The sequence below is a fragment of the Gadus chalcogrammus genome, chromosome 9, assembly GCF_026213295.1.
Source record: "Gadus chalcogrammus isolate NIFS_2021 chromosome 9, NIFS_Gcha_1.0, whole genome shotgun sequence".
Classification (NCBI taxonomy): Eukaryota; Metazoa; Chordata; class Actinopteri; order Gadiformes; family Gadidae; genus Gadus; species Gadus chalcogrammus.
The window spans coordinates 20,446,968-20,461,049 of NC_079420.1; the positions used below are offsets into that span (position 1 = coordinate 20,446,968).

General features: G+C 45.5%; 1 protein-coding gene across 1 annotated transcript; it reads left to right on the plus strand.

The window, feature by feature from the left end:
• Positions 1–2,434: 2,434 nt before the first annotated feature.
• Positions 2,435–7,300, plus strand: gnrhr4 (gonadotropin releasing hormone receptor 4). The gene is given in 5 exon segments (XM_056599702.1): positions 2,435–2,989; positions 6,131–6,335; positions 6,746–6,978; positions 6,981–7,030; positions 7,159–7,300. Coding segments are annotated over 5 exon segments (1,185 nt in total).
• The last annotated feature ends 6,782 nt before the right edge of the window (positions 7,301–14,082 follow it).

Genomic DNA, 14,082 nt, shown 5'->3' on the forward strand with positions numbered 1-14,082 from the left:
ACTCTCCACGATGACGAAACAGTAAATTATACACTCTTCAACTCGATTTTCTTTGGTGACATTCAAGATGGATTTGAGTTCAGTCAAAGGAAACTATTCTGCTCAGCATTGTGACTCACAAAACTTAAAATGCTGAATCACAATTTGCTTTGTTTCATTCAAGTAGACCCATGTCGCTTGAGGCCTTCTGAAATGCAAGGCTGTGCGAAGTTACACTTGTCTATAAAAGGGAACTTTCTTCATCAGGGTTTGTCAATTTAATAGGATCACATATTGTTTACCCACTGCTCTCCTGTTGTGGTCAATGGACATCAATAGTGACTAATAATTAGTTCCCTTCAAAGTTAATTCTGGAACAGTCTTCTATTGAAGAGGTCATGAGGCCATGAATCATCCCTCTATATACTTATATAGGCCTTTTCAAAGGTGTGTAGAATAAAAAGAAATCCTCCAGGGAAGTCAAAGAAGAGGCCTTTAAGCATGAGTTACAATTAAAATACGTAACAATACTCTTTATCTTTACATGTTTGCATGTTCACCGCAATAGTAGTAGCTCAGAATGGACAAACGGCTCTACAGATAACTTCTCATCTCATCTTAGGATCACCATCTTAGTTGTAAGCTGATCAATAGTTAAACAAATTAAATAACTAAATGCAATTAAACAAATCAATCAAGGAACCTCATCACATCACACCCTTGACCTCTCTATGCTGTAGACGAGGACATCATTTTGGAAGTACCATACCTGCACCTTACCAGTACAGGACACAGCTTCTCCTGCGTCGTCGTGGAGTGAGGTGGAGTGAGGGACGGTGAGGGGGAGGGGGGAATCCAGTTGATTGCAAAATGCAACCTCACCGCTAGATGCCACACAATCCAACACACTACACCTTTAAGTCTAACTTTAACTTAACTTAAAAAAAATGTGTTGTCTTCCATGAAAATTCTATAAGAAAATGACATCGTCAAAACAAACCCAAACTAAAAAAACAATGAGAAGAAAAATAGCTGGTTCATCATTTTCCTTTCAACAAGGTCATGTACGCCCCCATACCAATTTCAATCGTGCAGGCTCGTCTCGTTCTCGGCTGTACCTTTGACCCTTCTGCATCCTTTGTTAGCCAAAATGATTGGCCACGAGACCCTGTCGACCTCTTCTTGCACAGATAACCTACTTATAAAACGGGCATTACTTTTTTATTTTTATATAATGCTTACCAGCGCTTTGAAACAACACCATGCATAGGCCCATATAAAAAAAACAATCAAACCAATGTGTAAGTTCAAATTCTGTACACTCTCCTTTCCTATTTCCAGTAGAAAGACAAGGGCAGATGGACTCCGTTCGGACTTTTTCCTATTGAACAACAAATCTATAGGAATTCTTTCATTTCAAGACATCGGTGGACCGTGGACGCTGAGTTTATAAAACCGCCCATCAGCACAGCATCATAGAGCCACCACATATTTGTAACTATTGTGGTGGATTGCGTCGCGCATTAGAGCTGTGCAAAGGAATGCTGGGGAGCCGGGGTTCAGCTGCAGTAACACACCGGGTACCGTTGGACACCCCCAGCTCCGCTCTGCTCCACTGAGAGGAACACTGACAGAGATACAACAATGAGAGAAGCATCGTACAGCTCTCACATGGCGTGATTGTTTCACAGGTAAGCAGCTCTTCGCCTTTTCTCTTCAATTTGATCTGAAAAACAAAAAAAGAGAGATGCGCCTCCTCATTACGGGCGGCAGCGTCTTTATTGTAGTCTATTTGTGAGCAAATAATTGTGCAAGAGCGAATATGAGGTAATTTCGGGGCAGGTACACCTACGACTCAGTATATAGACTAAAGGGGTCATTTGCATAGAGCTGAACAGAAAGTCACTCAGACTAAGGACATTCGTTTCATTTCTGCTTTTTAAAAATGATTCTTCTGATCGTGGCGTCGGATAATACCGGTAGATTTACCTCATGCGGTTATGTCAGTTAATGCAATCATATTTCTAATTGCTGTGGTATTGATATCACTCATTGTGTTTTCCACTGCCTTTGAGAGTAATGTCTAGAATGCGTTGTGTCTAAATGATTGCAGCTTTAGGCTGCCTTGTAAAAGGAGAGAATATTAAGAAATACAAACAATAGAAACAGGTGGCATGCGCCACTCAGCATAGCCCGTATGCGTGTTGAATGATGAATGGCATGGAACTAAATGAGGGAATATAATCTGTATAATTATAGCTATAGGATTGAGCTTTAGGACGTTCCCACTAAAAAAACACAGCCCATTCCGTCACTAATTGCGAATTGTCTAAAACGCCCAGATTAACTGTGCGAGAAGTTGCCGCGGAGTCCCTGATGGAGAATCCCCAGACAGACGACACACTGGAAGTCATTCAGACGCCCTCTATCCCGTAGCGAGCGCACGCCGTTCACCATGTTCCACCAAGCCGCCGAGGAGGCCAGCGGGAACGCCAGCTGCGAGGAGCAGCCCTCCCCCGTCCCCTCCTCCTCCTCCGCTGCCGCCTGCAACTCCAGCGCGGGCGGGGGAGGGGGGGACGCGCTCCTGCTGCCCACCTTCTCCACCGCCGCCAAGGCGCGGGTCGTCATCACCTTCACCCTGTGCGCCGTGTCCGCCGTGTGCAACCTGGCCGTGCTGTGGGCCGCCAGCCACGGCGGCCGCCGCAAGTCCCACGTCCGCATCCTGATCGTGAACCTGACGGCGGCCGACCTGCTGGTCACCTTCATCGTGATGCCCGTGGACGCGGCGTGGAACATCACCGTGCAGTGGCAGGCGGGAGACGTGGCCTGCCGGGCCCTCATGTTCCTCAAGCTGGTGGCCATGTACTCGTGCGCCTTCGTCACCGTGGTGATCAGCCTGGACCGCCACTCGGCCATCCTCAACCCGCTGGGCATCAGCGAGGCCAAGAGGAGGAGTCAGATCATGCTGTCGGTGGCGTGGACCATGAGCGTGCTGCTCTCGCTCCCGCAGGTAAGAGGCGTCAGGGTTTTATTGATGTGCTCACTCTCTCTCTGGGTCTCGGGGGCGCATGCATGTCGTCTAATTACACGAGCGCAGCCTGTGTTAACCATCTTGTTAGAAGATACATGGTTGGAGAACATGTTGCGATAATTGTGATGAGCAATTGATTTGTCATCAACAGATGACAAATCACCCTCCAGACAGAGGCTGCAGGGTGGTGTTGTCGAAAGCCGGTTTATTGTAGAAGTTTGCAGACAATGAGTCATGACACCGCTGCTCCAATGTTGCCATGCAGGGGATCTATCTCTGGGTGTGTGTCGTGGATGGTGGCTGGTTGGAGCTGTGCACATTGATTTCTAAAAAGGCAACAGGTAGGAAGGCCTCACCCGGCCCCGGAGACCAATCAGCCTGACTCAGACCAGGTGAAGCCGCTGAAGCCACACACACTCCACAACTGCCGACTCCGAGTGATAATGTGCCGTCGGTCAGGTTGATTTGTACCTCCCCTTTGTTAAGGGGAGGTACATGTGATTTCAAGTGTACATCCAGCAGCTGCTTGACAAGGTCTTTTTTCTATCTATTGACAACTTTTTTATCAATGTCTGGCACATGCTGGAGTGCACAATGGTACCCTCTTGTACGATATATCTTGGCGCAGCGGTGTCTCCCCTACACTGATCCACAAGTGGCCCAGCACCTCTGCTGGATTATTAGCACCACTGCAATCAGCCATTCAAAAAACATCAATAAATAACTAGTTTAATTTATTTCATTTGATTACTTAACAGGAACCGTCAACAACACAACCGTTGGGCCACACCACCTACTGTTATAGTAGGCAGAGCTTTTATCAGTGCACCGTATGCCACGGGGCGGTGTAGTTCAGAGTCGATCTAGAGATGGAGAGACGCTTTGTAGTGGGAGCCCTGTTTGGGCAACACGGGTCGGCTTCTTCCGAAACCTCACCGACCATTTCCCCCACCTCGTGTGCTGTGTGTTTATATTTGGATTGATAATGCCCTTTTTGATACTTGTCGCTGCTGTGATTCATGATCCACTGCCCCCGGGCACTGCTGCTTGGCACAGAATATCGAGTCTGCAACTAACCCCCCCCACCCCCCCGACTCCCTGGTCTATCCACAGGGGTCCCTTTGCGCCTGGCCCATTCATTGGCTGAGTCCCGATCCTCCCTGCAGGGGGTGAACATCCATGATCTTGGCCCGGGGCGTAAACGGTACCGGTACAGCAAGCAACAGGTGCATGTTGAAAATAGTGATGGATTGCTCAAGTCAATCCAGCTTAGGCAGCTGTAGGCTCGTTCATGATTGGTTCAATTGGGCCGGTACTTTGTGTTTGGCGGCGGCGTGTGATATCAATCTAACAATAGAGAGCCTGCATGGCGACATGCTGATTACCATGTAACAGACATCCAGCTGAAAAGTCATCGAGAGACGGCAATAAATCCGGCATCAGCCTTGAGCTCGCACGGGAGAAGACAACAGCACATGTTCCCAGTAGATAGGCGGTGTTTGACACACTAACAAGGGCACAGCGGTGGTTCTCTCCTCAGTCTGCCTGTGGCTGGGTACTCCAGCCTCATTTTGTTATCTAAAACCCATTTCTGGCGAGGATTGTGCTTACAGGGCAATAGATGATGATGATGGTGATTGTGAAGAAGATGGTTATTAGAACACACAGCCTTGAACGTGTAAAGTCTTGATCAACATGCAGCAAGCGAGACGGACCAGACAAGATAATACTTTGTCGTTCAGCAAAAGGGGAGGGGATGCAGTTAACTTCCAACATTTTCTCTTCTGCCGGTTATCAGATCACTCAATCCTCCCACGACCTTTGTTATTATCTCTGCACGTGTGGATCCATTGATTGGAATCAGACACACCTATAAGCAGAAGACTAACTCCCATTTACTTCTACAGTGACACTTTTGTTATCTTATTTCAGGAGTCCTTATCAATTCACTACTATGCAGACTCTCTTCTCTTACGCTATCATCTTTTGATTCTCATGAGGATGGACTCCCTCAACTCTCGGTTCATATTTACATGTTTTCTTTGTATATCGAGCGCTTGATGCCAATGTGCACGGACTGCGCATTGTGATGAGGGATTGAACCCAGAAACAGACATGGGTTTTCAAAACTTCTTCCCTTAAGTAAGCCCTGTTGATTGTGATAGCCAATATCTATGAACGAGAGAGAGAGAGATTGGCGAAGAGAAGAGAGAGCTGGCAGAGATGTGATGAGGAGAGAGAGGAGGAGGAGGAGCAGGAGTAGAGAGAGAGGAGGAGAGGAAGAGGTGAGGAGAGATGAGCGAGCTAGAGAGAGAGAGAGAGAGGAGAGGAGATGATCGAGGAGAGAGAGTGAGTGAGAGCCTTTGTCAGTCAATAAAAATGTTGATGGAATAAAAAAATGTATACACTACACATTGTATTCCTGTCATTTTCTGACAAGCTTAAAAACTAACAAAGACATCTTGAGAATGTTAGATTATATTATTTATAATAAATATGACATTGAAAGTAAGCAAAGAGTAGGAGTTCATGTTTGAAACAAGTTATGAATGAATAACTGCATAGAGGTGCACTTGCCTCAATATATGTCAGAGTTGCTCTGCATTCATGCTCCAGTTAGAGAATTACGGTCAGCTCGGCAGGTGCTGCTGGATGTACCTAGGTGCAGACTAAAGACAAAAGGTGACAGAGCCTTTGCTGTGGCTACTCCCAATCTCTGGAACAGTCTTCCCCTGAGTCTGACAACTGCCCTGTCTATGGACCTGTTTAAAACGCTACTAAAGATTCACATTTTTGCATTGGCCTTATTTTATTTGTTGAAATTCTTTATTTGAGACATTCAAATCTGCACAAGACATGACGCAAACCCTTTATGTTTATCACAATTGACGTAAATTGTGTGAATTGTGCTGGATGATGGATGCACATTTGATAAAGAATACAAAGTTATATAATGATATTTTGATCCTAATCCAACCCTCCTTCTATCGACTCCTAACTGGTTGATTGACAAGATGGGAAGGGCCATCCTGAGCGTTTGGTCAACGTATCGAATGAATCTCGTTTATATCATAGAAGAGCCATGCACTGACCTGCCTCTGTCCATCGGTCTCTGTGCAGATCTTCATCTTCCACAACGTGACCATCACGGTGCCAGAGCGCTTCACCCAGTGCACCACTCGCGGGAGCTTCGTGCAGCACTGGCAGGAGACTGTCTACAACCTGTTCACCTTCGTGTGTCTCTTCCTGCTGCCCCTGGTCATCATGATCTTCTGCTACGCCCGCATCCTGGTGGAGATCTCCAGCCGCATGGGGAGAGGCAGCCGTGAGTGATCATTAAATCCACACGAGACGGATCCATGCATGTGTCGATGGGTCAGGGTGCAGGGGAGCCTAGAGGTTACGGTGCTGGACTCCAAACCGAAGGGTTGTATAGAACCACAACATCTGCAAACCCAAACCCATATGTTTATATGTCCATAGTGATGTCTACAGGGATGTCCATAGTGATGTCCACATAGGTATGTCTATAGTGATGGAGAGATGTCCACAGGGATGTATATGACCTGAGATTCCCCAACGCCTACCGGCCCCTAATTCCCCCCATCTTAATTCAATGTCACGATTTGGATTAAAGCATAATTGCCTATGAAGCAGATGGTGTAAAATCAGACACACATTTTCCTTTGAATCCGGCGTGAGCAGATTTAAATCAGTGTTTTTCCTGTGTTCCAGGGCTCTCTCGAGAGGTCCACCTCCGCCGCTCGCACAACAACATCCCCAAAGCCCGCATGAGGACCTTGAAGATGAGCATCGTCATCGTCACGTCCTTCATCGTTTGCTGGACCCCCTACTACCTGCTGGGCCTGTGGTACTGGCTGTTCCCCGAGGACATGGAGGAGACCGTGTCCCACTCGTTGACGCACATGCTGTTCATTTTCGGCTTGTTCAACGCCTACGCACTGCCTGGACCCATCCCACGCTCACCCACGGCCTATTCACCATCCACTTCCACCACCGGCCTCAAGGGGCATCACTTGAATGCCGCCGCCGCCACGGCGGACCCAGCCCTCGGCCCCCCCGACCACAACATCCGGTTGCTCTCCAGGGTTTGCACCTCTGCACATGCGCCGGCTCCCCGCTCACAGGCCGACGGCGGGCCCCGTCGGCGGCAGCGAGCAGAGGGGCCAGCAGGAGGAGACCTGCCACAGCGTTAAGAGCAGCTTTGTGTCCGTTAGCAACGGGAGCCAGGACGACGCCCAGAAGTCCGGCCCCATCAGCCAGGTGTAATGAGTTAGAATAACGTTCCTGAATCGCTGCCACATGGAGCGCCGGAATGTGTGCAAAAGAGATTGGTTTAGTTGTAAGGACTTTGAAATACTTGACTATTAAAAATAATAAAGTGTTGTAATGTTTTATTTTCAGAGGAGGCTTGCTGATGCAGAGGAAGTTACAATATGACGTGATTTGTCCAGCAGAATGTACAATTATGTGGTTTGCTTTTGTGGTGTGCTTTGTGTGAAGGAGGTTTGGGCGCAGTATTTATAACGTTTTGTTATTGTAGATAACTATTATAATTATGAAAATACATACGAAGAACACCCATCCTAGTCGATATAAGGCCATGTTATATTGTGCAATTATCTTTAACTGTTCAAATTAATTTACGTAATGTTACATATGAACTTACTGTTAAATTGTTTTGAATTGTTCAATGTGGGAACAGCAATTCATATTTTCTGTACTTTTTGCTGCTCTAATGATGAGGTGTGAACTACAAAAAACTTATAATTTCAGGACAAATTGTACCTGGAGTATACTAAGAATTTGATGAGCTCACACCCCTTCTTCTGTTCTCTCGAAATAATCAATAGCATATAAGATGTGGATAATTGCATGCCATCGATGTGTGCAAATGCAGCACATGGAGTTGTACACATTCGTATCGATATTTTTATATGCTGTCTGTGATGCAAAAACCATACGTTATCTTCCCAGTGTGGGAAAATAAAACCAAAACATCAATCACGCCTACACTTTTAATCACATGTCACATCTTTGAGGAAAAGAGGATTGGGAAGAATGAAAGTAATATAATTCAGCTGGTCAGGTGAGTGGGAGCAGCCCGTGGGTGTCTGAACTACACGGCTGACAACCACAATCCCCTGGAGGTCACTTTACAACGTCCAGGGACTGCGATGGGATTAATGAGAACAAAGCAATCACCTATTAGTATATGCTTCACATGTTTCATGGTTGGTTGGGGGGTTGTGGTGCCTAATTCAGACATAATAAGGGCCATTTGATGCCAATTCCAACCCCTCAGTTGCTCTGTTGATCAATTGCTTTAAGAACAAACATTTGGCAGGAGGAGGATGAGAACAGGATGAAGGTAAATACATTGTTGATCCACTCCTCAAGTGTAGCAGGGGGATAGAGACAGATGGTGGGTGGGTAGGGGGATCAATAACAGGATGAAGGTGAAACACAACATCCACTAAAACTGGGGGTCTGAGAAACGGATCCAGCAGGGAGCAGGGAAACCGCACCGAAACATCAACAACCATCATCCTATAACGTGCCGTGCAACTTAGTTTCTGTGTACGGCTTCCATTAAACACATAGCTGCCCAAAGTTCTTTGTACACCGCACTCCAACGTGAAACATACAAACAACTGAGCACTCCTGCATCCGCACATTATTCAAGTCCAGGAGGAACGAACAAGCAGAGTGGGGGATAAGATAGCAGCATCCGCCGTCGGTCTGCTGGTCTCTGCTGCTTGTCTGCTGGTCTCTGCTGTCTGCTGGTCTCTTCTGTCGTTCTGCTGGTCTCTGCTGTCGGTCTGCTGGACTCTTCTGTCGGTTTGATGGTCTCTGCTGCTTGTCTGCTGGTCTCTGCTGTCGGTCTGCTGGACTCTTCTGTCGGTCTGCTGGACTCTTCTGTCGGTCTGCTGGACTCTTCTGTCGGTCTGTGCTGTCGGTCTGCTGGGGAGCTCCTACTCCCTGATGCTTTGTCCTTGTTGGCAACCAATGAGCAATGAGGAGAGGGACAAGGTTTTACCTCTGTGCCGATGGTTTCGCTTATGTCTCACCGTACGTCTGGTGCCGTGTCCTTCAGTACACCCTGGACACCACTACTTGAAATTCTTCTGCCCGCTTCAAGCTTTGTCTGCTGTTTGCTGTTTGTTATGTAGTTGTTATTACTCTCAGGACATTTTCAAACAGTTGCATTGTATTTCGGAAGGCCCTTTAAGACTGAGGCCAGTGCATCACTTTAACACTGGAACGCTCTTCTTCTTTTTCTTCTTCCAGGCTGTCGGAGAAAACAAGTCTCGCATTCTGTGTACGACTACTTGTACTTTTTCTTTCCATGAGGGCGGGGGTTGAAATTGGATTGGTCTGCTCTGAGGGAAAGGAGAATACACCTGTCATGCCTTTGTCAACACAAAAGAATGCTGATACCAACCCCTCAGTTGCTCCACTGATCAATTGCTTTAAGACAACAGGACAACCCCCTTTAACCAAAGGTTGGAGACAGAGGTATTGCAGACAGGAGGATGAGAACAGGATGAAGATGAATACCATTACATTGTTTCATCAACTCCTCAAGAGCAGTGGGGGATAGGGACAGATGGGTGGCAGGGAGGGGGATTAATAACAGGATGAAGGTGAAACATATTTATCAACTAATCCATCTGGGGGTCAGAGAAAGGTATCGGGCAGGGAGGGGGAAAACAACATGAGGCAAAGCCATATCTAACTGTTTAACAATTAATACAATCCTCAAACCCGAGAGGCCGACCATGACATCACGCTTTTCAATTGAGTGCCATGAATACAGCGAAGGCATCTGGGTTGGCTTGATAGCTCCATGTGGAAATGGTTGTTTTTTCACTGTCATGTCTAGGTGCACTCACTGAGGCAATTGTGCTATGAATTAATTATTGATTGATTATTGATGCAAAACCAAACCAAACTATTGCAAACAGGATTTTTCTAGTAAGTTTCCATGGAATGCAGCAGATTCAGTACTCTGCTGAAGCGTTATAAAAACTATTCAAAAGTCTGATTACAACAAGGCCGGTGAGCCCTGAAACAGTCAGATGACTAATGGCTGCAGCTGGTGATTCATGGGGAAATAATCATTAGCGACCTGGAGCAGCGATGGGGCATCCCATATAGATCAGATAGCAGTTCATTATTCCATGTTCGTAGAAACACCGAACATCAACCGCGCTATTCCCAAACCACATCAGAAACCATGTCCTGGAAGACAAGATCTCAGCTGTTGAAGGTACCCTGCAAAATAATACAAAGCCAGATCTCAACTTTCGTAATGAAAACACAGCTGCAGCTACAACAAGACAATATATCAGCTGTGATATGAGAGCACAGTTGATATATCAAAGGTCTCCTTTTTATTTTTCCTTTATATATTTTATTGCCTTTTTTTGCTCTGGCTCATACGAACGTCCCACTTCGAGTTTGTTTCCATCAAATCTTTTGAGTTTGTTCATTCGATCCTCTCACGTTTTGGTTCAGGTTAAGGTAATGAGAAAAAAAACAAAAAACGCCTCGAAACAACAAAATGTGAGTTATGTTATTCAAAAGTGTGAATAAAGTCTGCACAAGTCTCTGGAAAAAATCTACAAAATAGTACAACATAATAGGCTACATCTCATGGTGGAAGAAGAGGAAAAGGACACATTTTATGAACCCATTTTCATCTCTTCCACAGTACAAAGAACAATAAGGAATATATTTGTTATGATGTCCTTTAACTTTTTTCCTTACTCAAAATGTACCAAGACTTCCTCTGACTCTGGCTGAGAAACGATGTGCGCCCTGTCTCATGACAGTGTCGTCTGGATCTAGACCACATTATTTAGACTGGGGAAAGATGGTAAGACAGAGGTAGAAACCACTGCTTAATATATTCATAAAGCCTTGAGGAATGACACACTAGGATATAATAAAAAGCAGGAATGGGAAGAAGGTTATATAAAGTAATCCTAACCAGGAACAGGATGTGGAGTCCCATCCAAGCCACACAGCTGAACAGAGGCGGACCTCGGCTCTCCTTGTAAAATGACATATTCTCTGGAGTGGGATGATTTCAGACTCACATGGAATTAAAGCCAATTTGCGAGTTGTAACACAGGGAGTGTGTCCCAGCTGACTGGCATCAGGCCATGGTTCGACTCTCTGTTGGATGGAGGCCCTTCAATACAGTCTAAATTTAATCTTTCATTAACTGAACTAAATATACCTCAGATATAAGGTCGGTACTGGATTTCAAATCTGTAATAAATATCATATAACAAACAAGGTATCTTTGATTAAACAATCCTGATGACAGCAGTTGCTGATTTAAAAAACACTTTTGTCTCATCAACAGAGGTGTCATTTTGAAAGGTGATCTGGAAAGGTGTGTTTGTCTAAAATACAAGTTTTCGATATGTATTTTTTCCGTTGTGTGGTTCTCAAAATGCTTGGGGAATTGTATTTGGATATGAAAAGATTAGCGCTGTGCTGTTAAGAGTGTTGTTGGCGGGTTGCCCAGGCGATAGCTCTGGGAGGCTCAGGGGGAATGAGGCACTACGTTGCCTCCTACACAACACAGCCCCTGGCGAGACGCCTCCCTGCACAACACATTGAAATGTACCGAGACATCAATACCCACGCGGATACCAGCGAGGCGGTTAGCGAGGTCATATTCCCTGCAGACCGGAATAAACTTTCCCCGAAGTCTGATAAGTAAATTAGTGAATAATAAGTGGAATGGGTTCTTGCTCCTGTCTTGTTTTATATGAACACCTGACTGCTCTGCCACTCCCAAAGGCATCCTGCACAAAGCTAATGTGACGATGGCAACACGTCCACCACGACAGCCCAGTCACATGCCACAAGAAGCCTCTTCCTCCATGCAGTGACCTTGCTCAGGGAATCGTATTCAGAAAGCCCAGACACCTCTGTCCCAGTGTAATAGGCAGGGGGTTTCCGGCAGTACCCTACCTTAGATTCTTACTCTATGTCGGTATAAACTAAGATCTCCAGATATAAACTAAAATAGAAACTTAATCCAGACCGCCATTCCTCTGCGGTGTCATGAGGCATATTTCTCAATATTTTTTCCCAAAAATAAATTTAACTTGTGGTTTCAAAAGGAGGCGTTGAAACCAGCAGGAACGCATGTCTTATCCTGAGAGGCGTGTTGTTCTAAAGCCTTGGGTTGTTAGCAGTGATAACATGCTGCACAGTGTCAACTAAACGAAACAGCTTTTGGGGCCGCTGTTTGCTTCAGCCGGCTATTTCGCCTGCTCATAATTGATTCCGAAAAATGTATTCTCAATCTCCCTCTGTATTCCCATTGGGCACAGGCTCATAACGTTTTCCAACATTCCATTCGAGTATGACTGTTTTGTGATACTCTTTTTATTGTTTGTTGATTGACAAAAATAAATGAATTGAGCCGTTGAGGAAACTGCCCAAACATTTTTCATTATTCATGGACGGGGGAGTTTTTGAATTTGCTCGAAGTTGTCCGCTGAACTTGTCCCTCAATATTGATTTATACCGGTCAGCTGACAGACTGACAGCTTGTGTGATTTCTTCTGTGGCTGGCAGCACCTGGAGAATTAATTTTGGTTTAATTCTCTCTTCAGGAATATGGAAATGTGAGAGATGAATTAAATTAGCCGTTGGAAAGCTATGCACAGGATTGATGTGCTTCTCGTTGTTCGGTGTTAGTGAAACAAAGCAATTAACAACTCAAAAGTTTGCAAACAAATGAAAAAGTATTGCTCTCAAACTTCAAGCAATGCGGCTTTTAAAAAAACAGCAAGAAGAAGATGAGCATATGACCAGCTTTACTTGTGTGTCCCATCAGCTTTTAGTCTCAAACTATTGATATTTCTTAAGTATGTAGCTTTCTTTGAAACATTGTACATGGTAAAGTACAGATTTATAATTGATCACATCGATGCCAACAGCATGAGCTGTGGTTCCAAGGTGTCTTTAGAATACTCTCTGGTGGATCTCGTCTTAGCAGAATGATGAAAACCAGTAACACTTGGGGTTTTAGTGGTGTTTCTTGAACACTAACCCCCATGTCCAGCATGCCAGCCTATCCTATCAGACTCTACTATCAGAACAAGTCCGTCCACACATAGGCCTCCTCTAGTGGTTTTCAATATTGTTTGATGTAACCCAAATTCATGACAGAAGCTTGCAAGGGATTTAAGTCGGCTGCTATCTACTCTGCCAGGCATAAATTCATTTGTTTCCAAATCCCCCATTATCACTCCTTCCTTTTCCAGAGGTAGGCTGCACTCTTATATTCCACCTCCAATAGTTCATACAATTCATTTTGTATTGGTGGTCCATAGCGCACAGCGACTGCAATGGCCTCCTTTGTTTTGGGAAGCAGTTACTCAACCCACACTATCTCCTCTGAATGGTGTTGGAGCTCGGACTGGAGGCTGAACAGAATGTACCGCTATTCCAGTTTACTTACCTTTGATATCGGATGTCGCAGCAGTGTTCCGGTAGAACAATTCAGAAAAAAACAATATGCGCTTTAGCAAATATCAGTGTGAGGGAGTGTGTGTGTGTGGGTGATGGCTGTTTTAAGCAGGAGTCGAGTCGGACTGATTGGACTCTCGGACTGGGTAAGGCTGCACAACGTGCAGAGGTTCAACCAGCCGTCAATGCACACACTCAGGGAGGTCTCCTGCATGGCAGCATGGAGCACCAGCGCCATGTATCATTAACCACCAACTTCTACAATAAAAGGGCTTTCAACATCACCCCCCTGCGTGCTTTGTCTTGAGGAGTCCAAAAGAAAACAACCCAGGTGGGGTGTAGCAACAGACCTTGTTAGACACATAGCTAGCCAGGTAACCCATCATTAACAATAGCATCTTTTCCAGAGATAGAGGATGGAAACCACTGTGTGTATGACTGTTTGTGCTCATAAACAGCTTTCATTACGGTTGATGTACGGAGCAGCCATCATGGGTCTTGGGGTTGTGAGATTCTTCCAACTCTGAGTCGAAAATCCGACTTAAGGA